Source organism: Thamnophis sirtalis, unplaced genomic scaffold (genome assembly GCF_051295495.1).
Source record: "Thamnophis sirtalis isolate CommonGarterSnake01/CBP01778 unplaced genomic scaffold, rThaSir2_p1.2 scaffold_3, whole genome shotgun sequence".
NCBI classification, from domain to species: Eukaryota; Metazoa; Chordata; class Lepidosauria; order Squamata; family Natricidae; genus Thamnophis; species Thamnophis sirtalis.
In genome coordinates, this window is record NW_028261383.1 from 28,567,568 (window position 1) to 28,593,768 (window position 26,201).

Sequence of the window (26,201 nt, forward strand, 5' to 3'; positions counted from 1 at the left end):
CCCCCCTTCCTTGTCTTCCTTTTATGTGTGTCGTTTTAAATAGTTAGTCTAATGGCAGGATCTGTCTCTATTTATCTTTACTTATCTAGCAGAAATGCAGGACATGCTTGCTTTAAATAAATAAACCCTTAAGAGAGATAGCCACAGTACTACTCAATTAATAATAAACCGCTGTCACAAGCAAACTTCAGGCTTTGTTCAGATTTTCCAGATCTTGGAAACACACAAAAGTGGGTTCAGAACAATGGCTGCCCAAGTGCAGAGCTGGCTGAAGGACAGAGAAACTCCCATGCCTCCCTCCAACCCTACAGAGTCACCTTGAAATGAAATGCTTTCAATAATACCAATTGAAAATTCTCTCCAATCAGCAGGATTTCTCAACCTTGGCCCCTTGAGGATGGGGTGGACTTCAACGCCCAGAATTCCTCAGCCAGCCACGATCTCCTCAAAAGCTATTTGCAACCTGATTTCAGAGCTACCGGGGGGGTGGGGTGGCACACAAACCGCAGGTCACATGATCACATTTTGGACTCTTGGCAACTAGTTCACCTTTACAGCCATTTGAGGCACTCCAAAGTCGCATGACTATGATTTTCAATTGGGGGGGGTGGGGGGTTGGCTGGTTTCCAGCATTTACTTCTGATTTCCAACAAAAAAACGCATATTGGGTAAAATGGAGTCATGTAACAACCGCAGCATGTATGACCGTCGCAAAAAAAAAGGTCATAAAATCCGCTCACATGGTGACTCGCTTAATGACCATGAGAACTGAGAACCGTGATTACTGGCTCAATGACAACTGTAAGTTGAGGATTACCTACCTATACTGGGAAATCAAACGTATTTGCTCATCTACCCTGTTTCCCTGAAAAGAAGACCTCCCTGCATAATAAGCCCAATCATGCTTTTGAGTTCATGCGCTAAAACATGCCTCCCTCCAAAAATAAGCCCTCCGTGAAAATATTGCAACGCAGCAGCAGCCATGAGGTGACCACGCTCACTGCCTCCTGCAGCTCAAAAATAATAAGACCTCCCTGAAAATAAGGCCAAGTGCTTATTTCGGGGGAGGGGAAATAAGACCCTGTCTTATTTTCGAAGAAACAAGGTATTAAAAACATACAGAGAAGTAGGCATTCATATCTTGCTGATCTCCATATGAAAAATCCTTTTGGATGAGATTCTTTTTCAAACGTTCTGCATAAGAGCTCTTTCAGCAGATGACCCAAATGTATATGTTCAGAATTTGCATTTAGTGTTCATTTGTGATAATTCACACATAGCCGGTTTCCCCTGAAATTTACTGAGAATCACGTGGGTTATAAGCAGTGTGTGTGGGGGGGGGGGGGCTGCTCCAGGTTTGCCCAGATTCGGGCAATCCACTAGCGACGATTCTGCGCAGTTCGGTGAACCCCCAAATCCCATTCCTGGATGGGCCCTCTTCTCCCTCCCCTCCCAGGAGTCTCCATGCGGCCTATTTTGGATGTCAGGCAACTGCAGGGCCCGCGCAGAGGCTCAGGGAGGATGAAAAGTGCCGCCTCTCTGGAGGCTCCGGAAGGCTGGAAATGGCCCCGTTTCTGGCCTCAAGGGAGCTCCAGAGCCTGTGGGTGGCTGTTTTTGCCCTCCCGGAAGCACGAGGAAAGCCTCCAGAGCCCAGGGAGGGTGAAAATGTCCCCCCCCAACCGCTGTGGTGCAGGAAGTTGACTAGGCCACACCCACCATGGCCACCCCTACCCAGCAACCTGGCAGAGAACTCATCGCTAAAATTTTTGAAGCCTACCCTGGTTATAAGCTTTTCACAAGCTTTTTTCTTGAGACCTCCTTATGTTTCATTCCAGATCAGAGGTGGGCAACTACAGACGGTCTGTGAACATATTTTTGATCAAATTTGCTGAAAACCGCATCATTTCCTGCCACTGTCAGGTGAGAAACATGAACCTTAACTTGTAAACATCCTATTAGCTCAGGGAATGAAAAGCACAGAACAAATCTTTTCCCCTTGCCCCAAAATCTCCTCTGAGAAAAAGCTGGTCCCTACCCACTTTTTCCATGCATACAATGCATTGTCCCAAAGGTGCTTTTTCAAGAGGCAACTGGACTTCCTTGTTTTTCTCTGAAGACTTTGCATTTCTCATCCAAAAAGCTTCATCTCTGACTGGATGTTGGGGAATGGGGAGGATTTATAGAGCGGTGAGGGATACGACATCATCCATCTCCAGTCAACAACACAGTCCTTTCAACAGTTCCAAGAAGGCACCACACCCATTTGCACTATCCAGATGACCCCTGAGGACACAGATAAACCTCCAGGTGGTCTCATCGTCTCTCTAAAAGGATGCAAATGACCAACTGTCTGCAAGGAGTATCAATCCTTCCATTCCCCACCATCCAGTCATAGCTGAAGAAGCTTCTTGGATGAGAAGTGAAACATCTTCAAAGAAAAGCAAGAAAGTCCAGTTGCCTTTGGAACAACTATGACCTGGTTGACTAAGAATCTCTATAACCATAAAGATAAAAGTTCCCCTCGCACATATGTGCTACTCATTCCCGACTCTAGGGGCGGTGCTCATCTCTGTTTCAAAGCCGAAGAGCCAGCGCTGTCCGAAAATGGTCTCCATGATCATGTGGCCGGCATGACTAAACGACAAAGGCACATGGAACGCTGTTACCTTCCCACCAAAGGGGGTCCCTATTTTCTACTTGCATTTTTTACATGCTTTTGAACTACTAGGCTGGCAGAAGCTGGGACAAGTAACAGGAGCTCACTCCATTACGCAACACTAGGGATTTGAACCGCCGAACTGCCAACCTTTCTGACCGACAAGCTCTGCATCTTAGCCACTGAGCCATCACGTCTTATATCTAGATTTAGCCATACAATACATTAATTTTCAGAAAGCCACACCAATTAAGGAATCTCAGTCCTGCTTTGGTGGGGGGGGAGCATAGAAATTTGTGCCAATCCATTCATGTTAGAAATGTTAATCACTGCAATCTTAGAATAACAGAGCTGGAGGTTTTCTAGTCCAACCCCCTGCTTAGGCAGGACACCCCACACCACTTCTTCTCCTCTCCCACACTCTTTTAGAGAAACTCAGCTTTTTAAATCTTGCAGAGAATCCCACCTTGGATCGAGATTTTGCACATCAAGATGAAAAGCAATATTGCAACACTTTTCTTTTGACAAGAAATCACGACCCACAGGCCAACTTAAGGAAAAAGATAGCAGCGTTCCAACATTTGAGGTGCTGCCATAAAGAGGAGAGGGGTCAACCTATTTTCCAAAGCATCTGAAGCAAGGCAAGAAGCAATGTATGGAAACTAACCAAAGAGGGAAGCAACCTAGAACTAAGAAGTAATTTCCTGATAGTGAGAACAATTAACCAACAGAATGACTTGCCTTCACAAAGTGTAGGTGCTGCATCACTGGGGGCTTTTAAAAAGAGACTGGATAGTCATATGTCTGAAATGGTATAGGGTATAAGGTATTGAGCAGCGGGTGGGACTAGAAGACCTCCAAGGTCCCTTCCAACTCTTTTATTCTGTTAATATCCAGCTGGGAACTTACTTTATAGGAAAAAAAATGGCTCAACCTTTTCCTTAGACTGGTCAGTGGTCAGATAGTTAAGGAACCAATTTAGACTGGGTTCATTCTGAGATATGAGCTGTGTTATAAGTGACTTAGGTCTACTCTGAGTAAGACCGAAGCATCCCGACTTTTATTCTTGCAGTTATGGGAAAATAGCATTCGAACTTTGTACCTCTGGCAACACGGTACCAGAGGTGGTATTCAGCCAGTTCTGACAGGTTCTAGAGAACCGGTAGTGGAAACTTTGAGTAGTTCGGAGAACCGGCAAATAGGCTGGCCGCGCCCCCGCTGCCTCCCAGCTGATCTTCTTTTGCTGCCCTGAACAGGAGAACGGAGCTGGAAAGCAGATTAGTGGGGTGGGGTGGGGGGAAATGGGGATTTTGCAGTAACCTTCCCTCAGAAGTGGGGAGGGAATGGAGAATTTGCAGTATCCTTCCCCTGTCACGCCCACAAAGCCATGCCCACAGAACCAGTAGTAAAATTTTTGAATCCCACCACTGCACGGTCTCTCTCTCTCTCTCTCTCTCTCTCCCTCCCTCCATCCCTCCCTCTCTCTCTCTCTCCCTCACACACACACACACACACACACACACACACACACACACACAGGCTTCAGTTAGCAACAGTGATAGAAAGGGACTGTGTTGCTTCACAAAGGACTGGCCATGGTAGCCATACAGCAAATGCCACTACAAAATGGGGCCGAGAACCATAGAGTCCCAGGGGCAGAATTGCTCCTCCACTTACATGATCCCCCCCCCCAGCTTGAAAATGATGGCTTTCAATTAGAGGGTTTTCATTTGGGACCTGAAAGCTCAAAGCTCTGCATGGTAGGAAATTATGCAATCCATTTTTTTCTCTCTGCTCTGGGACCACACCTGTTTTTCCTTTAGAGGATGTTTTTTTTCCCCATCGGCATCTCCTGGGGTAAGTGTTTTCAGGAAGGCAAAACCTAAGTCTCATTCCTTTTGTAGTGCATTAATATTGCATGCATGTACAAAGGCAGGGCTAAAAACATACTGCCATGGCTACCATCTTCTTGCCTTTTTGGATCCCCAGAAGAAAAGAATAACACAGAAATCAGGGTAGACTTGGGAGTAAAGTCGCAGGTGGAAGGTGATTGGCCCCTCCCATAGGAAATAAAAGAGGAGTGAAAGGGAAGTGGGCTTTTGCAGGAAACAATTCCTTCGGTCGGTTGTTAAGATTCATTTCAGGAGTGTGAAGATCTGTCCGTGAATCTCAGAGACTCTGTGCCAAGTCTTTCCTTGCACAGCTCCACATTGGGAAAATATTTACATGGCAGCTTTCCAAGCTAGATAAGGTCTGTAGTCATAAATATTTATTTGAAAGGCTGTTTGCCAGGCCTTGTTGAATGTAAATGAGAGGAATTCACCTTTGTTTAATAAAAGGGGTTTTGTCGGGACCAGGACTCTGCCTCCTGCTTTTTGGGGAAGCCTAGGTCAGAATAGTGATGTGGTGCATGTGGCTTGCACAAAAAAAGACACATTTGCCTGAAAGTACCCTGTGAAGTTGCTTATTGCCACCTTCAACAACTTCAGGAACGCTCTCTGCAACCTCAAATTACCTTTGTCTCTTTTCCAGGTCCTTGGTACTCTCTGAGCTTGGTTGTTTTCTTGCTGACTTTTTATTACTCAACTAGGTAACAGCATCTGTGCTAGCCTGGGACACCACATCTCGACCCTAATTCTCCTTTATTGGTACCACATACAGGCATCAAACGAAGGCACACAAATGGGAAAGCGAACACTGATAATGCTACCTAATGTGGGTAATGAAATGTCAGCAAGAAAATAAGCAAATTGAGGGAGCACCAAGGACATTTCAACTCTGAATTAACCAATTCCAAAGGTGGTTTTTTCACCCAAGAGGCAACCGGACTTTCTGGGTTGGTTTTTTTAATAGAATAACAGAGTTGGAGGTCTTCTAGTCCAACTCCCTGCTTAGGCAGGAAACCCTACAACACTTCAGACAAATCGTTATCCAACCTCTTCTTTAAAATGTGTTGGGGCATTCACAACTTCTGGAGGCAAGTTGTCTCACTGATTAATTGTTTTAACTGTCAGGAAATTTCTTCTTAGTTCTAGGTTGCTTCTCTCCTTGATTAGTTTCCACCCATTGCTTCTTGTTCTACCCTCAGGTGCCTTGGAGAATAGTTTTGACTCCCTCTTCAACCCCTGAGATATCAGAACGCTGCTATCATGTTCACCCCTAGTCCTTCTTTTCATTCAACTAGACATACCCAGTTCCTGCAACTATTCTTTATATGTTTTAGCCTCCATGTTTTAGCTTTTTCTTTGAAGACGTTTCGCTTCTCATCCAAGAAGCTTCTTCAGATCAGAGCCAGAAAGTCCAGTTGCCTCTTGGGGAAAAAAAGCACCTTTGGGGAAACCATGACCTGGATGACTGAGAATCTCCATAGATCTGAGCTACAAATATTCCCTTTGACTGACATCTATGCAGCAAATTTTATTTGCTATGAATGTTTGAGGGACACGGCTATTTTGGCTGATGAAGATGCTGCTGGAGGGGAACCACATTGCCCTACAGCATTTCAGCTTCTTGTTTATTTATTTATTTTGAACTAAAACGTTGCTTTGAAAGAAAACCAGGTGGGGGGAGGGAGGCTGGAGAATGGAAAGAGAAGGCGTCCCCCCAGTTTCTCTGAGTAATTCACTCGCCTCTGTGGGGAAAACCTCAGAGCTCTGAATCCCAGGCCCTCGACCATAACCTTTCCTTGATCATTCATTATGAGCTGTTTAATCTTAACAAGATACATTTTTCACAGCAGCAAATTCCAGAAATTAAAACCAGTGGGAATAAAGACACTCGGATGTTTAGACAAGCAAACTAAAAAAAATAAATGGATAGGCAAATAAAAAAAGATTCGGGCTTGTATTTTGGGGGGGTGGAAGAAGAGAAAGAAAGAATTAGTAAGATGTCCCAAAGGTGCTTTTTTTTTCAGGAGGCGATTGGACTTTCTTGTTTTTTTTCTTTGAGACATTTCTCTTCTCATCCAAGAAGCTTCTTCAACCCTGACAGGATAGTGGGAAATGAAAGGATTTGTGTTCCTTGCAGACAGCTAGTCATCCTGTCAGAGCTGAAGAAGCTTCTTGGATGAGAAGCGAAACGGCTTCAAAGAGAAAAAACAAGAATGTCCAGTTGCCTCTTGAAAAAGCAGATTTGGGAAGGCCAGGATTATGAAACATTGTTCTAGGCAGATCCAAAGGACCTTCCCTCCTTTTCATAGAATGAGACAAATGACCTGGTTCAGACATTGCACTCCTGAAAAGGCGCCTTTGGGACAACCATGGCCTGGATGACTGAGAATCTCTACAGACTTTGAGCTACACAATGTGGGATGGACACCCCTTTGAATGGTGTGGGAGTAGGAGAGGATTTCCAGAGGACATAATTGCAGACTACAGGAACCGTTTGCATCACTCGGGTGACCCTGAGGACACAGATCAACCTCCAAGTGCTTAAATGACCCTCTAAAACAGGTGTCGGCAACCTTAAACACTCAAAGGGCCACAAAAGTCCTAAACCGAAGCCCCTCCATTCAATTCTGGAGCCGACCGGAAGTCTGGTTCCCCCATCATAGAGTCTCCTCCTAGCATGGCATCCTTTTTCCTGTCCTGACCGGAAGTCTGGTTCCCCATCATAGTCTCTCCTCCTAGCATGGCATCCTTTTTCCTGTCCTGACCAGAAGTCTGGTTCCCCATCATAGAGTCTCCTCCTAGCATGGCATCCTTTTTCCTGTGCTGACCAGAAGTCTGGTTCCCCCATCATAGTCTCTCCTCCTAGCATGGCATCCTTTTTCCTGTCCTGACCGGAAGTCTGGTTCCCCATCATAGAGTCCCCTTCTAGTGCGGCATCCTTTTTCCTCTCCCTGTCCTAACTGAAAGCCCTATCAATTGTGGTGCGACAGCAGAGGGACGGAAGAGCCACATGCAGCTTCAGAGCCACGGGTTGCTGACCCTTGCTCTAAAAAGATGCAATGTCAGGCCTGCAGCCATCTTTTCTTTTGCCTCTTTGGCTGCCACACTTTCTATTATTCCACTATGCATTTTCTATTGTGAGAAAATGGGAGGGGGGGGATTGTACAGCGTTAGATGCCATGTAGCCATAGCAAAATTCTTTCTAGAAAGCCAAGGTCATCCTTTAACTTTGCACCTCTGCACCTGACTGGAACTGGATGGGTGAAAGCTGTCAGGGTGGCAGTAGAAGATTGGAGCATGTGATGGACTTGTGGGTGTGTGGGGGCAAAATCTTGAACTTTCAATTAGGTGGGGAAAACCGGAAAGCTTTGAGATTCGGGTTTTCCCAGATGTGCCAATATGGCTCTCTTAATAAATTGGAACTTTGAGCAATACTTTGCCTTGGACTCTGATTTACTTTTGGATGCTATTTGGGCCCCTCACATGCAAATGACCAGCTGTCGGCAAGGAATATAAATCCTAACATTCTCCACCATCCTGTCAGAGCTGAAGAAGCTTCTTGGATGAGAAGCGAAACATCTTCAAAGAAAAAAACAAGAAAGTCCAGTTGCCTCCTGAAAAAAAAAGCACCTTGGGGACAACCATGACCTGGATGACTGAGAATCTCTACACACGATTAGTAAGACGGTTAGTAAGAAAGCATTAAAACATTCCACTGACTTTGTTTGACCCTCCAAAGAAATTCCTCAGGTGTTGCTTTGCTGCTGCCACTTTCTCGCAGAGTTGTCGCTCTTTCCTCAAAGATTTGGGGGACGGCAAGCTCCACCCACTTCCTGTTTTGTCCCCTTCCTCAGTTCCCTTTGGGCATGGTACCCCTTGTTGATCTAAGCGTCCCTCGCTTCGGGAGCGCCAGAACCCTCCCGGGTCTTGGAGTGGGAGCTGAGGACAGTCGACCACTTCGGTGTCATCTAAACGAATGCTTGGGGTGCAAGGTTTCTCCTGCTTTTCACAGTTGTTCCTTGGCTCCGGATCCTCACAGCTCTGATGTTGCTTCCGAAGGGTGCTCCGTTGCCATGGCAGGAAGTCACAATCTAGGAGACAACCCTCCGAGCCGCACTTCTGGAGGGGACTCAACATCTAGGTGGAGGAGAACAACATGTTAGTACAGTACATATTCCTTGGAGGTAATTGAATGTCCACAAAGATAGAATAACAGAGTTGGAAGGGATATTGGAGGACTTCTAGATAGGGGTGAGTTGCTACAGGTTCACCTGGGTTCGGGCGAACCTGTATCTAACATTTTGGCCAGTTCGGAGAACCTCCAAATCCCAAACCCTACTTGGCCACGCCCACCCCACCCCACCCCTTCCCTCCCCTCCCAGGAGTCCCCATGCGGCCCGTTTTGGATGCGAGGTAAGTGCAGGGCCTATGCAGAGGCTTGGAGAGGGGGAAAAAAATGGCCTCCTGGAAGTTCCAGAAGGTTCTGGAGGCCTCCGGAGCCCAGGGGAGGCAGTTTTCACCCTCCCAGAGGCTCCAGGAAAGCCACTAGAGCCTGTGGAAGATGAATAGCCCGCCACCCCACCCCACCATGGTACAAGGGGCTAACTAGGCCATACCACCATGGTCACACCCACCCAGCAACTGGGCAGAGAACCTGTTGCTCAAATTTTTGAAGCCCACCCCTGCTTCTCGTACACACACACACACACACACACACACACACACACACACACACACACACACACCATTCCAGCAGAAAACTCTGTCTGCAAAAAAGAGGTACACACTTCCCCTGGGTGTTCAAGATGACCCACTGGGGACGTGGGGAAAACATTAGAATGTCTACTTCTATTTATCGGGGATGAAAAAATAAACAAGAAATCTGTGAGGTTGCTAACAGCTGGCACAGATTATACAGAACGCAGAAAATGTCATGCTGTATGGGCGTTTTCTGTAGATTAAAAATAAGTAAGAATTTAAACTAGATTATTATTTAAAGCGCAAAATATACAAAAAGCGATATGTTCGGGGGGGTGTCTCTTTTATAATGTAAATACATTAATGTAGTACTAGACATATACAATAATTTATAAGCAGAATAACAGAGTTGGCAGGAACCCCGGAGCTACTCTAGTCCAATCCCCAGCTCAAGCAGGAAGCCCTATACCCGTAGTGGGGAACCTATGGCACACGTGTCACAGGTAGCATGCAGAGCTCTCTCTGTGGGCACATGAGCCGTCGCCCAGCTCAGCTCCACCGTCCATGCGTGCGCACCTCCCACCAGGCAGCTGATTTTTGAGTCTCTGCCGCATATGCAGGAGGCGTGCGTGCATGCATGGGGGAGAGGGGTGCGTGTGCATGCACGGGGGCTTCCCCTCACCCCATTTTTGGTCCCAGGAGGCTTCAGTGAGGCCTGCTAGGCCCAAAACGGGGCACGAGGGGGTTTCGTGCATATGCGTGAGGAGAGCACTGGGATCAGGGTGAGCGCTGGGGAGGGTGTCATGTGTGCATGCGCAGGGCCGCATTGCATTATGAGTGTGGGCACTCACACGAGCGCGATTTCGGCACACAAGGAGAAAAAGGTTAACCATCGCTCCCCTATTCCATTTTGAACAAATGATTGTCTAGTCCCTTCTTAAAAGCCTCCAGTGTTGGAGGCACCCGCAAGTTGTTCCACGGGTTAATTATTCTTACTGTCTGGAAATTTCTCCTCAGTTCTAGATTGCTTCTCTCTTTGATTAGTTTCCAGTCACTGCCCTCAGGTGTGTTTGGGGTATAGGTAGAGCCGAGGTGGCGCAGTGGTTAAATGCAGCACTGCAGGCTACTTCAGCTGACTGCAGTTCTGCAGTTCGTCTGTTCAAATCTCACCGGCTCAGGGTTGACTCAGCCTTCCATCCTTCTGAGGTGGGTAAAATGAGGACCCGGATTGTTGTTGGGGGCAATATGCTGACTCTGTAAACCGCTTAGAGAGGGCTGAAAGCCCTATGAAGCGGTATATAAGTCTAACTGCTAACTGCTATTGCTATTCTTCTCTGTGGCAGCCCCTTAGATGTTGGAACACTGCCCTCATGTCACTCCAGTCCTGGTGGAAATGTTCCTCTTGAGACTGTCAACTTGGCTCATGATTCACTAAATAAGAATCCAGAGCAGCCAGTCCTCATATAAGTGCAAGGGTTATGGAATTCCCTGTTTGCTTATTTGTGCCTGAGCCTCAGAAGCTTCCAGTACTTGCTAATGACATATCTGTTTACCCAGATCCTTGGTATTGGCATTGTGGCTTGTTTTTATCTAGCCGTGTCCCTGCTTGCACTTAACCATGGCGCAAACACCTCCCTGTTTGTAATATCCCTGTTCTGCCTTTGGCGGTTGTGCCTTCACCTTTTGATTGACTCATGAAGGAGAAAGACTCCTCTTAGCTGCGCAGGTGCTGAAGTGGCATTTCTCTCCTTATTCCAACACTATGCACAGGCAGCCTCAAAGGGTATCGAATGGGCCCAAACTTCGTCTACCATTATTTATTTATTTTTTAGGGGAAAAAATTGTTTTAATTGAAGAAAAACACAAAAAAAAGAATCATCCTTCATTACAGCTTGTAGAAAGCATGTTGATTGGTTACAGATAACGTTCGTGCATTTCTTCCACAGTCATTACCTATAGTTCATATTAGATTATACAGTTTAAATCAAAAATCTTTGCATATCTTACTATTAATGTACCACAATTCTCATTTGAGTACAATTATTTGAACATGCTTTCACCTCAAATCATTCATACTTAAAGACACAACCACACAATGGCATTCATTAGCTATTTCAAAAAAAACCTCCAATAACATTACACCTTTATAGCATCTTTTAAGTAAAACTCAATTAATAAAGTTTCTAAACCTCCCCCCCTTTTTTTCCAACTCACTGTTTAGAATTTATATCCAAGTTACTTTTGCCAATACCATAGCATGTATATATTGTTAAACAATGACCGTTAACATTTCCTTGTTGTTATTATAAATGGCTAAAAATCATTTGCTATTTATGCCCCATCTCCTCTCATCAGACCCCCACCCCCCAAAAAAAACCTAACACCTTTATAACAAGATCTAAATAAAAATTTGTTAATAAAATTTATAGGTCTTTTTCCCAAGTCACAATTTACAATTTATATCGTTTATTAGATTGCCAATGTATGCATATATCCATTATCATTTCATTATTGTTGTTATTATTATTATTATTATTATTAATAATAATAATAATAATAATAATAATAAATTGTTAGCAAATAAATAGCAATAGCAATAGCAGTAGACTTATATACCGCTTCATAGGGCTTTCAGCCCTCTCTAAGCGGTTTACAGAGAGTCAGCATATTGCCCCCAACAATCTGGGTCCTCATTTTACCCACCTCGGAAGGATGGAAGGCTGAGTCAACCCTGAGCCGGTGAGATTTGAACCGCTGAACTGCTGATCTAGCAGTAGCCTGCAGTGCTGTATTTAACCACTGCGCCACCTCGGCTCTTATCAAATAAACATTTGATAACAACCTAAAACAATCTAAGAGTTACAAAATTCCTACTTATTAATCACCAAAATCAACTAATTTTTTATTATCAATAATAATAGTGGATCCTCTTTCTCCCGTCTATCATTATTTTGAAGGGAAGTCAAGTGACTGCTAATGACTGAGAATAGAAAAGGACTGACAACAGGGAGAGCCAGTTTTGTGTTGGCTAGTTCTCATTCTAGAGGAGGGGGAGACGATCTGGGCGCCCGTAGAGACTGGCTACTTTGTGTGGCTGATTGCAACTGCCACCACCATAGCCCTTCCAGACGCCCTCCTCCTCCCTCCTCCCCCTGTGGCTCAGCTTTCGTATTAACATTATCATTGCCTTCTACAGAGCCATTTGCTGAGAGCCATTTGGCTCTGCCTGAATTCGCACTCTAACAGCTGCGCAATCTATCCTTTCTTTCTTTCTTCTCTCCCTCCTTTTCTCTCTTTGTATGGGATATGCATGCGATATGTATGTAATTGAGTGAATGATCCCACTTTTTATTGCCATTATTGTTGTACTTCTGTGTTTTTAATTATTATGTGGGGACTGCCTGGGTGAGTGAATGAGTATGTTTGATTCGGAGGACCTGCCGAGGAATGCAGGGGTCATTGGGGTGGTCGGGGGGACTATGGACATGGGAGTGGGCCGGAGCATCACGGTCGTAACAGGGAGGGGCAGGTATGGCGGGGACTTTAGGGCTGGCCATTACCGGGGAAGGAGGGCTCGCTACGTTGCAGAGATCCCTCCTTCTGGTCCTATGAGTCCCACTCCAAGGCCAGATGGCGCGAGTAATCAGGACCCTGGTCTCAGGCTGTTGTCGCTAAATGCCAGGTCTGTAGTTCATAAGGCTCCCCTCGTCCGGGACTTAATTTTAGACGAGAGGGCAGACCTGGCATGTATTACTGAAACCTGGCTGGGCCCGGAGGGAGGAGTCCCCCTCGTAGAGATGTGCCCAGAAGGATTTCAGGTGCTCCATCAGCCGAGAGCTCAGGAAAGGGGTGGGGGTGTGGCTATTGTTATCTGAGAGTCTTTAGTACCTCGTAGGATCCCTGCTCCGGAGCTTGTCGGGTGTGAGTCCCTGCTGGTGAAGTTGGACCTCAAGGGTCAAGTGGGTTTGCTGTTAACGTACCTGCCTCCCAACAGCGTTGCAGCAGCCCTCCCCTCGCTCCTCGAGTCGGTAGCCGAGCTGGCAATTGAGTTCCCCAGGCTTATGGTCCTGGGGGATTTCAATCTGCCTTCGCTCGGTGAACACTCTGATGGAGCGCAGGAGTTCATGGCTTCCATGACAGCCATGGGCTTGACCCAAGTAATTCGGGGCCCAACCCACTCAGCGGGTCACATGCTCGACCTCGTATTCCTCTCGGAGCAGTGGACTTGTGATCTTGGTCTGAGGGGTAGTGAGATCATACCCCTGTCGTGGTCAGACCACTGCCTACTGAGGCTTGACTTTCGGAGACCAAACCCCCACTGCAGGGAGGAGGAACCGACCAGGTGGTTCCGCCCCAGGCGACTTATGGACCCTTTGAGGTTCCAGACGGAGCTTGGGGTTATTCCTGATACCCTTGCCCACAGTCTGGCGGAGACTCTGGTTGCTGCCTGGAACTCGGCAGCGACGGAGTCTCTTAACCGGATTGCGCCACTACGGCCGCTCCGAGGCAGTGGATCCAGGAGGCCCCCTTGGTTTACTGAGGAACTCCGGGAGAGGAAGCGCCGGAAGAGACGCCTAGAGCACTTATGGAGATCCAATAAATCCGAATCGAACCGAGCACTTTTAACATCTTGCATCAAGGAATACATCAGGGCAATCAGGACGTCGAAAAGAACCTATATTGCCACCTTGATTGCCTCCACTGAGTCACGCCCAGCCGCCCTGTTCAGGATAACCCATTCCCTCCTAAATAGGAGGGATACGGGGGAGCCTTTGCAGGGTAGGGCTGAGGACTACGTCCAGTTCCTAGCGGACAAAGTTGCTCGGTTTCGGTCGGACTTGGACTCCAATTTCGCAGATCCAGCCGAGGCACAGGAGGATAATCTGGTAGGCCATCGCTGGGTTGAGTTTCAAGCAGTTGCCCCTGAGGACGTGGACAAGGCCATGAGAGCTGTGAGTGCCTCCACATGTGTACTGGACCCGTGCCCCTCCTGGCTGGTTGCTAACAGCAGGGAGGTGACACGGGACTGAATCCAGGTGGTTCTTACCACCTCCCTTCGGGAGGGGGTCTTTCCCCCCGCTCTTAAGGCGGCGGTGGTGAGACCCCTCCTGAAGAAACCATCCTTGGATCCAGCCGTTCTTAACAACTACCGTCCAGTCTCCAACCTCCCCTTTGTGGGGAAGGTTGTTGAGAAGGTGGTGGCCTTTCAGCTCCAGCGGTCCTTGGAGGAAGCTAGTTACCTGGACCCATTCCAGTCTGGCTTCAGGCCTGGCTACAGCACAGAAACCGCTTTGGTCGCATTGACCGATGACCTCTGCAGAGCCAGGGACGGAGGCCACGCCTCCATCCTGGTTCTCCTTGACCTCTCAGCGGCTTTCGATACCATCGACCATGGTATCCTTCTGCGACGACTGCGGGAGGTGGGGGTGGGAGGCACTGTTTTGCGGTGGTTCTCCTCTTACCTCTCGGACAGGTCGCAGTCGGTGTTAGTTGGAGGGCAGAGATCGACCCCTAGGCCCCTAACATATGGGGTGCCGCAGGGTTCGGTCTTGTCCCCCCTACTTTTTAACATCTACATGAAACCGCTGGGCGAGATCATTCGGCGGCACGGGATAAAATACCACCAGTATGCGGATGATACTCAGTTGTATCTGTCCGCCCCGTGCCAACTCAATGAAGCGGTGGACGTGATGAACCAGGGCCTTAAAGCTGTTAGGGACTGGATGCGGGCTAACAAGCTTGTGCTCAACCCAGATAAGACCGAGTGGCTGTTGTGTTTCCCTCCCACTAATTCGGCAAGTATTCCATCTCTCAGGCTGGGGGGTCAAATATTACGCCCCTCAGACAGGGTCCGCAACTTGGGAGTCCTCCTGGACCCACAGCTGACTTTTGAACACCATTTGTCAGCTGTGACCAGGGGGGCATTTGCCCAGGTTCGCCTGGTGCACCAGTTGCGCCCCTACCTGAACTGGGAGGCTCTCACAACAGTCACTCGTGCCCTTGTGACCTCTAGGCTGGAGTACTGCAATGTGCTCTACATGGGGCTGCCCTTGAAGAGTATCCGGCGACTTCAGCTAGTCCAGAATGCGGCCGCGCGAGCGATTGTGGGTGCACCTCGCTTCACCCACATAACACCTATCCTCCGCGAGCTGCACTGGCTTTCGGTCGATCTCCGGGTACGCTTCAAGGTGCTACTTATCACCTTCAAAGCCCTTCATGGTAGTGGATCTGGGTACTTGAGAGACCGCCTACTGCCAATTACCTCCACCCGACCAATTAGATCCCATAGATTAGGCCTCCTCCGAGTCCCATCTGCCGGTCAATGTCGACTGGCAACTACGCGGAGGAGAGCCTTCTCGGTGGCAGCTCCGACCCTATGGAACGATCTCCCCGTGGAGATTCGTACCCTCACCACCCTCCAGACCTTCCGCACAGCCCTTAAAAACTGGCTATCCCATCAGGCCTGGGATTAAAGACTGTAACCCACCCGAATAGTATGAATGTCGTGCTTTTAATGATGTATTGTCTTATGTGTCAATTGTTTGTTTCCCTCCCTTTTCGAGTTGTAAGCCGCCCTGAGTCCCCCCAGGGAAAAGGGCGGCATATAAATAAATTACTCTAAACTCTCTAAACTCTAAACTCAAGGCTGGACAGAGGGAGACATTATTCATGGTACTGTTGCCCTTTCTGCACAATTGTTCCAAGTGAGGGTGTTTTTTGAATTGAATGATTCATTTTCAACTTCTGCCCTCCAAGTTTCAACTTTTACCCTCCAAGTTTCAACTTTTACCCTCCAAGTTTCAACTTCTACCCTCCAAGTTTCAACTTTTACCCTCCAAGTTTCAACTTTTACCCTCCAAGTTTCAACTTTTACCCTCCAAGTTTCAACTTCCTCAAAACGGCGCTATAGGACACTGCACACCAAAACAACTAGACACGAGGACAATTTCCCCTCCGAATGCCATCACTCTGCTAAACAACTAATTCCCACAACACTGTCAAATTATTTACTAAGACGGTATTGGTATTATTCTTCTCTTCCTTACTAGTATCTATCTCTCCACACTTATGACTATAACCATGTTGCTTGTATCTCTCAATTTATATTGTTTTTAATTTCTTTCCTAGTATGATTTGATAGCTTATTAATAACCTTGACTATCACTAAGTGTTGTATCTTTTTATTCTTGATGAATGTATTCTATTTTATTTTTCTTTGTGTACAGAGAGCATATGCACCAAAGGCAAATTCCTTGTGTGTCCAATCATACTTGGCCAATAAAGAATTATGTTCTGTTCTGTTCTATTATTCTATTCTATTCTATTCTATTCCATTCTATTCCATTCCATTCCATTTTTCTATTCTATTCTATCCATTCTCCCTGTTTTTAAATCTTAATTAAAGGTATTCAGAATTGTTAAAAGGATGAAAAATTCAGGAAAATATTTTTCGGAACAAATATATCAGCAAGAGGTCCTTGTTGCTCTTTGAGCTTGGTTCTTTTCTCACAGAGGTTTCATCTGGACCAGCCCCAATGACGTTACCTAGTTGGGTCATGGAACTTCTGCAAGAAAACACCCAAGCGCAGAGAGCACCAAGGACCCCTCATTTCAACCCTGAGCTACAAATATTCTCCTTTAAATATATCGATGCCATTTTGCTTAAACCGACGGAGGAAAACCACAACCTCGAACAAGCAGCGCTTCTATTCTGCAAGGTTTGATAACAAATAACAGGCCACTGGTCTTCTGAACCTCTAGATCCCTTAGGCCAGCAGCTAACAGAGCGTGTAGTCCAGGGGTATCAAACTCAAAGCCTGGGGGCTTGATCCGGCCCGCAGGGTGCTTAGATCTCACTCTGGAAACAGCGAAGAACCGGCCCGCGGTGCCTCTGGCAGCGAAAACAGAGCTTGCGTGGGTTATGTGCGGCTCTCCCGAGCTCCATTTTCACTGGCAGAGGGTTGCAGGAGGCCGTCGCAGCCGAAAATGGAGCTCGGGAGCCCGTTTTCGCTGGCAGAGCACTTGGGCCACCACAGGCACCCCCGACACAATGTGATGTCGAACTGGCCATGCCCACCTTGGCCACACCCCCTTTCCCTCCCCCCGGGATCAAACACAACCCTGATGTAGCCCTCAATGAAATTGAGTTTGATACCCTTGGCGTAGTTAGTCTTGCCTGACCTTGAAAAAGCTAAACAAGGTCAGATCTGGTTGGTACTTCGATGGGATACTACCAGTCATTTCTAGAGCTGGAGGCTACACACAGGAAAACCGAAAAACAATCCACCAAATGCAGCAGCAAGGCACTTCCATGCAGTCACCAAAAAAAAAACCTATGCCAACTATAAGTCAAGTTCAACTTGAAGGTGCTACCTTTCCTCTACTCCAAGAGCCAGTATGCTTTCTTTTGAAAATATTGCTTTCCCCCTTCCTACTGCAATGCGCTCTACATGGGGCAGCCCTTGAAGAGTATTCAGAGACTTCAACTCGTCCAGAACGCAGCTGCGCGAGCGATTGTGGGTGCACCTCGGTACACCCACATTACACCTATCCTCCGCGAGCTGCACTGGTTACCGATCAGTCTCCGGATACTCTTCAAGGTGCTAGTCGTAACTTATAAAGCCCTTCATGGTATTGGACCTGGGTACTTGAGAGACCGCCTGCTGCCAATTACCTCCCACAGACCCATTAGATCTCACAGGGTTGGCCTCCTCCGGGTGCCATCTACCAGCCAATGCCATCTGGCTATTACCCGGGGGAGGGCCTTCTCTGTGGCAGCTCCGGCCCTCTGGAATGAACTCCCCGCAGGGATTCGGACCCTCACCTCTCTCCAGGCCTTCCGAAAAGCCGTCAAAACCTGGCTTTGCCGGCAGGCCTGGGGGTGATGAGTTCCCTCCCCTCTCGACATGTATGGTTGTGCGACTGTTGTCTACTTTTATTATTTGTATTTTGTTTTTTTTTATGTTCCCCTTTCCCCCCCTGAATTGTTCGCCGCCCTGAGTCCTCCCGGAGAAGGGCGGCATATAAATAATAAAAGTATATTCTATTCTATTCTATTCTATTCTATTCTATTTCATAGAAACATTGAAGACTGATGGCAGAAAAAGACCTAGTGGTCCATTGAGGTTTTTCTTTTCGTTTTAATTCATTCATTTATTTATTATTTTTAATTATTATTAATAAATGAGAATATTTGTAGCTCAGCGTTGAAATGAAGGATTTCTAGATATTTCTGAGTTTGGTTGTTTTCTTGCAGACGGTTCATTACCCAACTCGGTAACGTCATCAGTTTTATTTGGGTAATGACACGCCTGCAAGAAAACAACCAAGCTCAGAGAGTACCATGGGCTTCTCATTAATTATTATTTTTATTTTATTTTATTCTTAAATTTTTGTTGGGTGACAAAAAATTATCCCAAGCATGTTTAAACTCAGTTACTGATGATTGATCTACTCTACCTGTGCTGGAAGTTGGCTCCGAGCATCCGTTAGTCTTTCTGGGAAGTACAGGTGGTCCTCAACTTCACAACCACAATTGAGCCCCAAATTTCTGTTCTTAAGTGAGGCATTTGTTAAGTGAGTTCTTGCCACAGTTGTTAAGTGAATCACTGCAATTGATAAGTCAGTAACCCAGTTGTTAAGTGAACCTGTCTTCCCTTTTGACTATGTTGGTCAAAAGATTGCAAAACGTGATCACCTGACCTTGGGACACAGCAACGGTCATAAATATGAACCGGCGGCCAAGCATCTGAATTTTGATGGCGTGATCATGGGGATGCTACAAAGGTCATAACTGAGAAAAATGGTCATAACCAATGGTGGGATTCAGCTGGTTTGGGCAAGTTTGGGCGAACGGGTTATAAAATTGCTGGCTGTCCCCACCGCTTCCTGCCCCTTCCAGAAGTCCTCACACGCCCCATTTTTGCTCCCAGAAGGCTGCAGGGAGGCCTATATAAGCCCAAATGGGACTCGGGGGAGTCCATTGCCCCCCCACCCCATTTTTGCTCCCAGAAGGCTGCAGGGAGGCCTACTAGGCCCAAAAATGGGCACGCGGAGGGGGCGGTGTTGTGGCGCAGCTCCCCCCTTGTGGCCTATTTTTGATCCCAGGGGAGTGCAGGAGGCCGAGTGCTGCCTATAACACCACCTGGCCATGTCCACAATGGTCACATCCACCCAGCTGGTCATTAGGGCAGAGAAGCAATATTATGCTTGATGACGACTCTTTCGGGGAGGGGAGTTTAATCAGCTCTTCCATCAATATTTTTGCTCCGGACTGACACATAAATCAAAAACGAATTTTGTTTCCTCAGTACCTCTCTTGCATAATGAGAATCCTATACGGTCAGTTCAAAAGCAGTCTCACTCAATACAGGCGGTCTTATTGACTGACCAGAAATAAAATGGCAAGACATCCTCATTGGCTATTAATCACTACTAATCGAATTGGTCTTGACTTCAGGCCATATACTGGGGAACATGGGTGACGGTTACACGATGTAGAAAAGATGTGGAGACTCTAGAAAGAGTGCAGAGAAGAGCAACCAAGATGATTAGGGGACTGGAGACTAAAATATATGAACGGTTGCAGGAACTGGGTATGTCTAGTTTAATGAAAGAAGGACTAGGGGAGACATGATAGCAGTCTTCCAATAGCTCAGGGGTTGCCACAAGGAAGAGGCAGTCAAACTATTCCCCAAAGCATCTGAGGGTAGAACAAGAAGCAATGGGTGGAAACTAATCAAGGAGAGACGCAACCTAAAACTAAGGAGGAATTTCCTGACAGTTAGAACAATTATCAGTGGAACAGCTTTCCTCCAGAAGTTGTAGATACTCCAACACTGGACGTTTTTAAGAAGATGTTGGATTACCATTTGTCTGAAGTGGTGTAGGGTTTCCTGCCTAAGCAGGGGGTTGGACTAGAAGACCTCCAAGGTCCCTCCCTTACAACTCTGTTATTCTATACTATATAGGTTGACCGAAAAACTGAACATTTGATGTTGAAACTACATTTCTCATTTGGTTGGCCCTATCAGTGTCGCTAGATAGATGAATGATTAATGCAGAAATATAGAAATTATATAGAATGTAGAAATCCTATAGAAATTCATCCTATGGATGACCATTATGGGAACAGGACAATGAGCTAGATGGTTCTTTGGTTTGGTTTGGCAGATTCCTTACATTGTGGGGGTTTTCTTTTAAAAAAGGAACCCCCTCAATTGAATGGGAATGTGGTTCTATGAAGATGGGCCATCAAATTATTCCTAGTAATATGCCAAGAACACAACTTGATAGCAAAAAAAGAAGCGGGCCTTGAGTGAGAGAGCTTAGTTAAAAATCCAAAAACAAAAATAAGACAAGAGGAAAAAGAAGGGACAAGGATCCACAAGGAAAGAGCACACATTTAAATATAAACCTGTGAAAGTTTCCTCCGAGACATTTGTCCCCACAAAATACAAGTAGCCCTCGGCTCACAACAGTTCATTTAGTGACTGTTCAAAATTGCTAATGACCATTTTTCACACTTACGACCACAGCAGTATCCACACAGTCACAGGGAAAAAAAGCGACTAAGGACTGTTTTTCACTTATGACCGTATAATGACTCATATCCGCACGTTCATAGGATCAAAATTCAAACGCTTGGCAACTGGTTCATATTTACGACGGAGATGGTGTCCCAGGGGTCATGCATTCTGGCAAGCCATCTGGGGAAGCCAGATTCACTTAACAACCGTGCTACTAACTAAACAGCTGCAGTGATTCACTTAGCAACGGTGGTAAAAAGAGTGTAAAACGGGGCAATAGCAGTAGACTTATATACCGCTTCATAGGCCTTTCAGGCCTCTCTAAGCGGTTTACAGAGAGTCAGCATATTGCCCCCAACAATCTGGGTCCTCATTTTACCCACCTCGGAAGGATGGAAGGCTGAGTCAACCCTGAGCCGGTGAGATTTGAACCGCTGACCTGCTGATCTAGCAGTAGCCTGCAGTGCTGCATTTAACCACTGCGCCACCTTGGCTCAAAGCTCAGTTGACAACGGTCTCGCTTAGCAACAGAAATCTGGGGCTCGGTCATGGTCATATGTCGAGGACTACCTATACAGGAAGAGATTAGGAAAAGGGGCATTGTAAGCGCTTTGCGTTCAAAAGAAGAAAGAAATCCTTGCTTTTTTGCGATCTTCTTAAGTGTGGTCACGCTGGCGATGTAACTAAACAGTGTCATCCACACACAAGAGAGGCATGAACGGAGTTAGTGGGGATAGGTTCAGCTTGTGGATTCTTTTACAAAATAACACAAAAACACACCCTCTCCAAGGAAGCAGAGTTCCTGGGAAAGGGCAGTGCTGGCTTCAAGCCTGAGGAGAGGCACTTCACGCTGCACGATGTTACTCTGGTTCTGTATGTTGTTGGGATTCCTAAACCCAAATACTGGTCATCCTCAAGTTACGACCCCAATCGAGCCCAAAGTTTATGTCACTATGTGAGACATGTTAAGTTAATTTGCCCCATTTTTACAACTTTTCTTGCCATAAGTTCTTAAGCGCATCTCTGCATTTGAATAGATTAGAATAGAATAACAGAATTGGAAGGGACCTTCGAGGTCTTCTAGTCCAACCCCCTGGCTAGGCAGGAAACTCTACACCACTTCAGATAAATGGTTATCCAACATCTTCTTAAAAACTTCCAGTGTTGGAGCATTCACAACTTCTGGAGGCAAGTTGTTCCACTGATTAATTGCTCTAACTGTCAGGAAATTTCTCCTCAGTTCTAAGTTGCTTCTCTCCTTGATTAGTTTCTACCCATTGCTTCTTGTTCTACACAGGTGCCTTGGAAAATAGTTTGACTCCCTCTTCTTTGTGGCAACCCCTGAGATATTGAAAGACTGCTATCATGTCTCCCCTGGTCCTTCTTTCTCTTAAACTAGACATACCCAGTTCCTGCAACCGTTCTTCATGTTTTAGTCTTCAATCCCCTAATCATCTTTGTTGCTCTTCTCTGCACTCTTTCTAGAGTCTCAGCATCTTTAGCTAAGTTAATTTGTTAAGTTAGTAACACAGTTGTGAAATGAATCTGGCTTCCCCATTTGACTTGGCTTGTCAGAAGGTCGCAAAAGCTGACCACGTAACATCAGGACACTGCAACCGTCATAAGTATGAACCGCTTGCCAAGGATCTGAATTTTGATCACGTGACCACGGGAGTGTTGCAACGGCCGTGTGAAAACTGGTAATAAGTCCCTTTTTGAGTGCTATTGCAACTTTCAACAGTCACTAAATGAACAGTTGTAAGTCAAGGACTACCTTTACGTGCAGAAAAAAAGGGAGCTGAGTGGCACTCTGTAGAAACTCTAGCCCTAACCCTTATTTCATCGGCTGGCTGCTGACTTTGTGCAAAGCCTGAGGATGGATCGTTAGAAAGCTGGGACAACTGGACTTGTTCGAGCTGCAGTCTCCACCCTCCCTCTGTGTGTCTCTTCTGGTCTGCACGGAATCATCCATTTGCTCTTATGATGGGAATAAGTCCAAAGCAGCAACTCCTTCCAGAAGCTGATTCAAAAATTATTTGGCAGAGTCTTGGCATCTGAAGTGGAAAAACATTTCGAGCGGAATTATATTCCACTCATTATCAGTATTTTTTCTTCTTTTTCTATTGCACTCTGATACACAATCTAATAGATGTGCGGAGGTGCTGGGAATGATGGGGAAAGTAATAAATAACTGTGTGACTCAAAAATCAAAAAGGGGTAACATGATTAGTAGTCTTCCAATATCTCAGGGGCTTCCACAAAGAAGAGAGGGTCAGGCTATTCTCCAAAGCACCCGAGGGTACGACAAGAAGCAATGGGTGGAAACCAATCAAGGAGAGAAGCAACCTAGAACTAAGGAGAAATTTCCTGACGGTTAGAACAATTAATCAGTGGAACAACTTGCCTCCAGAAGTTGTGAATGCTCCAACACTGGAAATTTTTAAGAAGAGGTTGGATAACCATTTGTCTGAAGTGGTGTAGGGTTTCCTGCCTAAGCAGGGGGTTGGACTAGAAGACCTCCAAGGTGCCTTCCAACTTTGTTATTCTATTCTATTCTGTTCTGTTCTGTTCTGTTCTGTTCTGTTCTGTTCTGTTCTATTCTATTCTATTCTATTCTACTCTACTCTACCCTACTCTACTCTACTCTACTCCTATTCCTATTCCTATTCTATTCTGCCTCACAAGGAAGAGAATATATTTATCCAAATCTAGTCTGGGAATGCAGTAAGCTGGCTGAGAGGAGAAGAACATTCTTGGACCTGCCAGCTTGTCTTGTCAATTATTATGGAATTCTTCTTATCTATAATAACCTTTATCAGCCTTATACCTATACTCCAAGTGTGTGATATGTCAAGGCCCACAAGTAGCTATGTCACAAGAGCTTCTAGAAGTTGAACTCATGCCTCTCCAGGGGACACTTGGTCGAGGAGAGTTAGGATTGACCCTTGTCAACGGTCAAAACTAATACTTGTATGACTGTGCTCAATATTGTACAGAGACCTATTTTTGTTTTTCGGCGATCCGTGCAAATCCATTGCTTTTCCTTGCCGGTTTATCAATAAAGGAGAATATTTGAAGCTCAGGGTTGAAACGAGATGTCCTCTCTCAGTGTTCTCTGAGCTTGGTTGCTTTCTTGCAGGGGTTTCATTACCCAAGATTAGGCAACATTATCAGTGCTAGTAGTGTCCTTACCTAATATGGGTAACGAAAAGTCTGCAATAAAACAACCAAGCGCAGCGAGCACCAAGGACCCCCACACTGTGGTTTATTCAAGGAATCGTAGTTAAGCTAATTTGTGCTTAGTGCAATGTCTGAACCAGGTCATTTGTCTCCTTCTGTGAGAATGAGGGAATAGCAATAGCAATTAGACTTATATACGGCATCATAGTGCTTCTATAGCCCTCCCTAAGCAGTTTACAGAGTCAGCATATTTGTCCCCCAACAATCTGGGCTCTCATTTTATCCACCTTGGAAGGATGGAAGGCTGAGTCAACCTTGAGCTGGTGAGATTTGAACTGCTGCAGCTAGCAGTCAGCTGAAATAGCCTGCAGTACGGACTGTACCTAATGGAAGGGAATGGAAGGATTTATACTCCTTGCAGACAGCTGGTCATTTTTATTTTTAATTTAAACCTTTAAATAGCCTTAATGACTCTCTAAAAGGATGCAAATGACCAGCTGTCTGCAAGGAGTATAAATCCTTCCTTTTCCCACCATCCAGTCAGAGCTGAAGAAGCTTCTTGGATGAGAAGCGAAACATCTTCAAAGAAAAAACAGAAAGTCCAGGTGCCTCTTGAAAAAAGCACCTTTGGGACAACCATGACTTGGAGGACTGGGAATCTTCATAGACTCTCAATCGTGGCCATTCACAGGTGTGTGGAATTCAAATCCCAGTACTCCCCAGCCAGCATGGCTACTGATGGGAATTCTGGGAACTTCAATTCCACGTATCTGGAAGTTGCCAAGCCAGGGAGACAATGGGCTAGGGACAGAACGAGAAAAGCGACTGGCCTCAGATTCATGAGTCCCATGTTTGAATGGAGATCTGGATTCTAATCCCTAAGCCCCATCCACAACCACATCATGTCAGTTGTCAATGAGACACATTTTGCGGATACGAGTTTAGTATCGCTGGTTAAAACATCAGGCATGACTCTCCAAAAATCTACAGGATTATGAATGCCCCATGTTGAGTATCTGCAAGTTGACCTGGCCCAGTGATGGGTTGCAGGTGGTATGCCCCGGTACAGGTGTACCGGAGCCAGCCTGGAGCACTGGATACCGTTCCGGTACAGTGCTCCAGAGGGCCCGCCCGAGCTCCTTACCGGTGTTTAAAGGCTTCTGCGCTTCCAATAGCAATAGCAATAGCAATAGCAGTAGACTTATATACCGCTTCATAGGCCTTTCAGGCCTCTCTAAGCGGTTTACAGAGAGTCAGCATATTGCCCCCAACAATCTGGGTCCTCATTTTACCCACCTCGGAAGGATGGAAGGCTGAGTCAACCCTGAGCCGGTGAGATTTGAACCGCTGACCTGCTGATCTAGCAGTAGCCTGCAGTGCTGCATTTAACCACTGTGCCACCTTGGCTCTTGGCAAGTACAGCGCCTGTATGACGGTCCGCAGAGCAGCTGGAGCATCGCAGAGGTTCTAAGACCCATGCGTGCACTGCGCGCGTCCATGAGGACGCCGCCGGCCCCGTTCCAACAGTTGGAACGGGGTTTGCAACCCACCACTGACTGGGTCCCTGTGAAATACAGCTTGGCTAGCTTGTTTGAGTCACTTAACAAACTCTTTCTTTGTGGTGCACTTGTTCTCTGCTGTTTTTTTTTTTTTTAATTATGCACACCATGAGGAGGAAATGGAACAGGCTGGAAGGGAATTTAAATGGAATGTATTTAGTTATTGTTCTGGGCCACCCACTACAGTTTGGAGGGCGGCTCTTGACATGCCACAGCCTTGGGTCCACAAAACGAAACAAAAGCTCGCCCCAGCTTTAACCGGCGCATCTAAACAGAAACTACCAAACGTTTCAGATGTTATGCCACCTTTCCCTTCAGAAATCAAACAAGCGAGAAACTCCTGGAAGCTGGAAAATGCCTTCTAGGCCTCCTGTTTTGTTTGGTTTTTTTAAAATATCAAAGCAGGGAGGAACAAAATTGTACTATTAAAATTTCACCGGGAGGCACAGAAGTTAGGAACCCCTGTCTGAGCTTATCCTAGCTGGCAGGGAAAGAAGAGTTAAATTGACCAAACTCTGTTTGTACCCCAAGGGAGAGCCAAAGGTCAAGGATTTGTTTCTGGCTTATGTCTCTCTGGAGATGTAAATCGAGCGCTCTTGCAGAAAATAGGGAAGGGAAAAAAGACTTGGCTCTTAAGCCCTTCCAAGCCTTTTCTCTCTTTCTCAAAATACACTTCATGCCAAAAAAACCC

At 46.2% G+C, this 26,201-nt stretch overlaps 1 protein-coding gene across 2 annotated transcripts in view; it reads right to left on the reverse strand.

Annotated features, from left to right (window-relative positions):
- LOC106548301 (regulator of G protein signaling 3) overlaps positions 1–26,201 on the reverse strand; it is a 47,933-nt gene that overhangs the window by 15,608 nt on the left and 6,124 nt on the right. For both annotated transcript variants that reach the window (XM_087708476.1, XM_087708477.1), the window contains exon 2: positions 8,266–8,682. In XM_087708476.1, the coding sequence (XP_087564602.1) occupies positions 8,266–8,682 (417 nt within the window). The remainder of the gene's footprint in view (positions 1–8,265; positions 8,683–26,201) is intronic.